This window comes from Mastomys coucha, unplaced genomic scaffold (genome assembly GCF_008632895.1).
Source record: "Mastomys coucha isolate ucsf_1 unplaced genomic scaffold, UCSF_Mcou_1 pScaffold21, whole genome shotgun sequence".
Taxonomy (NCBI): domain Eukaryota; kingdom Metazoa; phylum Chordata; class Mammalia; order Rodentia; family Muridae; genus Mastomys; species Mastomys coucha.
Window position 1 is genome coordinate 116899084 of NW_022196904.1, and position 6547 is coordinate 116905630.

General features: G+C 47.7%; 1 protein-coding gene across 1 annotated transcript; it reads right to left on the reverse strand.

Annotated features, from left to right (window-relative positions):
• Nucleotides 1–3373: 3373 nt before the first annotated feature.
• Nucleotides 3374–4092, reverse strand: LOC116103035 (RNA-binding protein 8A). The gene has a single exon (XM_031388440.1). It carries the CDS (start codon nt 4062–4064, stop codon nt 3543–3545), a length of 522 nt encoding a protein of 173 aa, XP_031244300.1. The 5' UTR covers nt 4065–4092; the 3' UTR covers nt 3374–3542.
• Nucleotides 4093–6547: the final 2455 nt, after the last annotated feature.

Sequence of the window (6547 nt, forward strand, 5' to 3'; positions counted from 1 at the left end):
ATGCGCAGCGCCCCGGGCTGGGGGCGCCTGGGGGTTGTAGTCCGGGGAGGGGCACCCAAGGGAGGGGCACTGGGGAGGCCCAGAAGTTAGGAGGGGGGAGCCCAAGAAGCAGGGAGAGATGCGGAGGCAGGGATGGAGATGCTGGGTAAACTGCAGTTGGGGTGGACCGGCAAAGAAGGTCTAAGGCAGTGGACTAAGGGAATAACCTGAGAGAAGCGGAGTGTCTGTGAGCCTACGCAGGACTTCCTTTTATCCTGTCCCTTCGGCTCTGCAGAAGACTCTTTGGGCACTAGAATAACAAACCTGACCCTGTATGTGGCTGTTGCTTGCTGAGAAGGACATGGGGCCTGTTCTGTACATTCTTTGTCACCCTACCTGAGAGTGCCCTGGCACTGGTGGGGATCTCAGCTTGTCTACCCCCAAGAACAGAATGGTCACTACCTGCTGAGACTTCTGATCTGGAATTTTAGATGGCTCTGTTAAAAATGACATTTATCCTGGCCTAGAGTGAATCTCAGTAGTATACGCTAGTCTGCAAGGCCCCAGGTTCCATCCCCAAAACCAGGGCTTGGGGTGGGGGTGGGGTGCAGAACGAAAGGAAGATGTCTGCTGGGAGTAGAATCTTGAATCTAGTGCTGCAGAATGTCCAGGGAGTCCTCCACCCTCTGTTCTCCCTCCTTCCATCTCACCCTCAAGTAGCCCTTGAGTCCTTCCTCTCATGACAGTGGGGTTTGGACTCCCAGTCGGGTGGGCTTCGACCCTGCTTTTGCCAAATACCCAGGAACTACCTTGAGACACCATTCATCTGTGTCATGACAGGGCCTACCATCTGTGACCTTCAACAGTTCCTACACCCAGTGGTGTTCTTGTGAAGACTTCTTTTCTTGTCTCCTCACCTTGCCTGTGCCCCGTCCCGTGCCCTTAACCTCTGGGTTCTCTCACCTCCTTCCAGCTCTTCCTCTGTTCTGTGACCCTCAGCCAGGGATCCTGGGAGCTAGTCTAAGTTCTCATCTTCTTTTTGAATCCCCTTAGGTGTGCTCACTTGTACGAGTGCACACATGTAGGTCAAAGGTCAGCATTGGATGGCTTCTGTCATTCCACACCTTACTTTTAGATTTTGTTTTAGAGACAGGATCTCACACTGAACCTAACCTTACATCATTACTGGTTAAGCTGGAACTTTCCTGTTTCTGTGCCTCTGGGTCTTGCAGGCTTACAGGGATATATAGATGTGCTGTTGTGCACAGCCTCTGTGCGGATGATGGAGAGCTGAACTCAGGTCCGCTTCATCCGCAGAGCCTAGGTTCTTATCTTGGCCTAGTACTCCTTCCTGCATCTTCATGCCTGTAGTACCCACTCACCTATTCCTGTGAACCAGGTAATCTCAGAGGAAGGCTCTGCTATAAGCCAGAGCCAAGAACACAGAGACAAACATGCTGCCAGAGTGGTGTTGGGACCCCAAAGGCATAGTGCTAGCCTTTGCTGGCCTGGAAGTCCCTCTTCCTGTTCCCATCAATGATGGCATCTCTACCCACCCAGCCACTCAACAGAGCAGAATCTGTCCCCGACTCCCTCCCCTCCTCACAGTGCTAATGATGTGTCCTGTGTGTCCTCCCTACATGGTAACTCACCAAGCCCCCTAACCACTACTGCTGTCCCAAGTGTCCAGATCAGCAAGCTGGGGCTTCAAAGGGTTAAGTACGAGGTCTGGTGATACAAGATGGGGTTCTCTTTGGCAGTGTCTCCTTCCCTCCCTCTAATGCCAGAGATTGAAGCTAGGCTTGTCACATGCCAGGTAAATGCTCTACCACTAAACTACAGTTCAGTCAGTCCTGGTTTGCCATGTCCTGAAATTCCTCCTGTCAGAACTACTTCAGGCCAGCCTGCGCCCTCCTCACCTTCCTTTCCCTTGGGCTATCAGGGCCAGTCCTCACTGGTCTTCCCTCTTGAAGGTCCTTCCCTTTATGTCCTCCTCCCTCCCTGGATCCCAGTGGTATCTCCAAGCTGTCTGAGTATGCTAATGTTACCTGTTGAGCCTCCGCCTCCCACATCCCATGGCTTCTAGGATTAAGCTCAAAAGCGAATCTAAGGCCTGACATGGTGGTGGCTGCCTGTAATCTAGGGAGATGTCAAGTTGGAGGTCAGCCTGGTTATATGTGGGGCTTTGATTTGAAAAAGAACCAAGTGGGCTGAGAGACAGTTCAGCAGTTAAGAGTGCTGACTATCTTACAGAGGACAAGCTTCAGATCTCAGCACCTCCACGGCTCTCACAACTGCCTGGAACTCCTAGGGGACCTGATGCCCTCTTCTTGGCCTCCACAGGCACTGTACCCAGGTGGTACATTTACATACACACAAGCTTCACACACTTAAAATAAAGACAAAATTAATGAGCTGGAAAGATGGATCAGTGGTGGTTAAAAGCACTTGTTACTCTTCTTACCATGAGGACCCGGGTTCTATTCCCAGCACCCACATGGCACTCACAACCATCTGTGACTCTAGTCCCAATGGGTTGGATGCCCTCTTCTGGCCTCCTTGGGCACCAATTATGCATGTGGTATGTATACATACATGCAGGCAAAATACTCATAGGTTATAAAATAAAAATAAAATTTAAAAACAAATAAACACCTATTCTGACATTTGGTTACACCAATATCACCTCCTTTTCCCCATCATCTCCCTTTCTGCCAAGAAATCATAGCCTCTGAGCGTCTATGAGCCCCCACTCTGTGTTCACTGTGTGTGGAATAGTACTGACAGTCATGCTTCTGTCCTGTGAGGCCAAGGTCCAGTCTTCCACCAGAACAGCACAGGCCTAACAGTTGTCTACATTTCCCCAGGAACAGTAGTTGCCTTCTGGAAATCTGAATAACAGGCATATTGACTCACACTTTTCCCAGGCACAATGATAAAGAAACTAATCCTAGCAACTTTGGCATATTTTGTCTACAGTGTTCGCTGCTTGTTTCCCAGCACTTTGTGGATCCTTGAACACCGTGAGTTCACAGTGTGTGTTAAGTCAGGACAGAGTGAATGGACACAGGAACAACAAGATATAATGACAACAGTAATTCCTGTCGTTGTCCAGAGATTTATTTATTTATTTTTTAAACGCTTGGTGGTGGGCTGGAGAGATGGCTCAGTGGTTAAGAGCACTGACTGCTCTTCCAAAGGTTCTGAGTTCAATCCCAGCAACCATATGGTGGCTCACAACCATCTGCAATGGGTAGGATATGAAGCCCTCTTCCCATCTGTGTGAAGAGAGAGACAGTGTGCTCACATACATAAAAAGCTTGGTGGTGTTGAACCTTAGGTATGATAAACAGGCATTTTACCATTTATAGTTACAGTCTTTATTTATTTATTTTTTTAAATGTAGAAAACAAAATGGAACATTTATTTTTTCCTTAAACACAATGCTAAGCAGACAGGGTAAGAAATTAAATATAAACAAAAGGTCTGCCCTCGCCCCGTTTCTCCAAGGCAACATAACCAAATGGACTTGTAGAGAGACCACCTGGTCAACAGAGGATTTATCAACGGCGTCTCCGGTCTGGACTCCTGCTTCGTCTTCGGCCTCCTCTCCTCTTGCCCTTTGGTGGGCCACGAACAAAACACCAATCGACACTGATCGGCTGTCCCATCAAATCTTGACCATTTAGTCCCTCCATGGCAGCCTGAGCCTCTTTGTATGTTTCATACTCAACTAGAGTATACCCCTTCAAGTATCCCGTGCGCCGGTCCAAATTAAGGTGGATATTTTTTATTTCCCCATATTCAGCGAATTTGTCGTGGATATCTTCTTCAGTGGCTTCTTCGTGGACTCCAGTGACAAAGAGAATCCAACCTTCAACAGAGCGCTGTGGTCCTGGTTCATCACCATCCTGCTCCACACTGTCATAATCCTCCCGCATCCGCGCTCGGGACCCCTCAGAGCCAAAGCCGCGGCCCTTCCGTTTCTTCGCTTTTTCTTTTAGTTTGTGGATGCTTTCGTCCCCGTCCTCATCCATAGCGAAATCCTCGCCCCCCGCCTCGTGAAGATCTAGCACGTCTGCCATCTTGCTTCTCTCGGCGCTCTCTGTCCAGTCTTTATTTTTAAAGATGATGATGATTATTATTTGAGACAGGGACTCATTCTGTAGCATTGGCTGGCCTGGGACTTGGCTGGCCTCGATCTCGCAAAGATCCATTTGCCCAAAAGCCTGTGCCACCATACCTGGCCCAGATTTACTATTATTTTCAATATGTGTATGGGTTTGTATATAGTGTATATGCGTGTGTGCATGGGTTCATGCACACATGCATGCAGGTATTTATGGAGGTTAGAGGTGTCGGATCCTCTAGAGTTGAAGTTACAGGCAGTCGTGAGCTGCCCAACATGGGTGCTCTGAACCAAACTCAGATCCTCTGCAAGTGCAGTCTCTCTCTCTCTCTCTCTCTCTCTCTCTCTCTCTCTCTCTCTCTCTCTCTCTCTCTCTCTTTCTCTCTCTGATCTTTTGGTTTTTCGAGACAGGGTTTCTCTGTATATTCCTGGTTGTCCTGGAACTCACTCTGTAGACCAGGCTGGCCTCGAACTCAGAAATCCGCCTGCCTCTGCCTCCCAAGAGCTGGGATTAAAGGTGTGTGCCACCACTGCCCAACACAGTGTGCTCTCTTAATTGCTAAACTGTCTCTCTAGTCCCTACTTTTAAAAACTTTTAAAAAGGGGGCTGGAGAGATGGTTCAGCGGTTAAAGAGCACTGACTGCTCTTCTAGTGGTCCTGAGTTCAATTCCCAGCAACTACATGGTGGCTCACAACCATCTGTAATGGGGTCTGATGCCCTCTTCTGGTGTGTCTGAAGACAGATACAGTGTACTTATTTATAATAATAAACAAATCTTTGGAGCCGGAGCAAGCAGAGGTCCTAAAAGTCAATTCCTAACAACCAGATGAAGGCTCACAGTGTGTACTCATATACATAAAATAAATAAATCTTTTAAAAAAACTTTAAAAAAATATTTATTTAACATGTTTCATTTGCATTTATATATGTTCACTATGCATGTGCCTGATTCCCACGGAGATCAGCAGACAGGATCAGATCCCTTGGAATTGGTATTATAAATGGTTGTAAGCCACCATGAGCTTGCTGGAAACTGAAACTAGGTCCTCTGCAAGAGCAACAAGTGCTCTTAACTGCTGAACCTTCTCTATAGCTCCCCCTTTAAAATTTTTATTTTGAGATAGAGTGTTGCCACTTTACTCAGGCTGATTTTGAACTTGCTGTCCGTCTGCTGTAGCCTCCCAAGTAGCTGTAAAGGTGTGTGCCAGGGCCATTGAGGTGGCTGGGCCGGTGGAGACACTTGCTTCACCTAAGGTCTGAACTCAGTCCTTAGGACCCATGGTGAAGTGAGCGAGCTTACTTTAGCAGGTCGTCCTCTGGCCTCCAACCTTGCACTAGGGTACACATACTCATTCATAACTGATCCTTAAACGTGTACCACCATGCTCAGATTGTTGGCTGACTTTCTGCTGCCTGTTGTTTCATCTTGCTTGTGGTGCTGGGGATTGGATCCATAGCCTTGACTAGGCAGATACTGGCTACATCCATTAATGACTTCCACTGATCATGCCCAGGATCGCTTGAAATCTACCAAATAAACCTATGAGTGAGCCTGCAGCACACATCGCTTCTTTTGCAATCTCTCTGTGAGCCTCGGTATGACCAGGCAGCCCAGATCAGGAAGGACCCCCTTCCCTGTTGCTCATATTGACACATGCTGCCATTTCTTAAGAACCCTGATTCCAGTCTTAAGTCATTGTCAATGCTTTTCTGCCACCATGACATGCCTCAGGTTTCTGTCTCCTGGAGGTCTCTTCTTTATCATAGCTTTCACAGCTTAGCTTCTCCAGTTTTTCTTAACCCCTATTCTATGGAGTTTGAGGGAAAGCCTATTAGATTTGTAGATTGTGTAGCCCCTTTCCTAGAACTTCTGATTCTGTAGGTGTGGCCTGGGACTAAGGAACCTGAGTTCTTAGCAGTCACCTCGGAGGATTCTTATTTGCAATCAAGTTTAAAAACTGTTGGGTATTAGGTTAGCTGTTATGCCACAAAAACAAAAACAGAAACAAACAAAAAAATATCCTCCAGCTGGGCAGTGGTGGCACACGCCTTTAATCCCAGCACTTGGGAGGCAGAGGCTGGTGGATTTCTGAGTTCGAGGCCAGTCTGGTCTCCAAAGTGAGTTCCAGGACAGCCAGGGTTACACAGAGAAACCCTGTCTCAGAAAAACAAAACAAAACAAAACAAAAAAATCCTCCAACCTTGAGTGATTTAAGACTACAGAAATGTTTCAGGCTGGGTGTGGTGGTTCATACCTTTAATTCCAGCACTCTGAATTTGTGGTCAGCCTGCTCTACAGAGTTCCTGGGCAGCCAAGGCCACACAAAGAAACCCTGTCTTGAACACAGACCACAGAGATTTGTTTTCGTGGTGGGTCGAGTTACTTTCAGAGATTCTGTTCTCCGGGAAGACCCAGTGCTTCAGGTGAGAGAGAGTT

Excerpts from the sequence above, each read along its gene's own strand:
- LOC116103035 (XM_031388440.1), bottom strand. The coding sequence starts at position 4,064 with ATGGCAGACGTGCTAGATCTTCACGAGGCGGGGGGCGAGGATTTCGCT.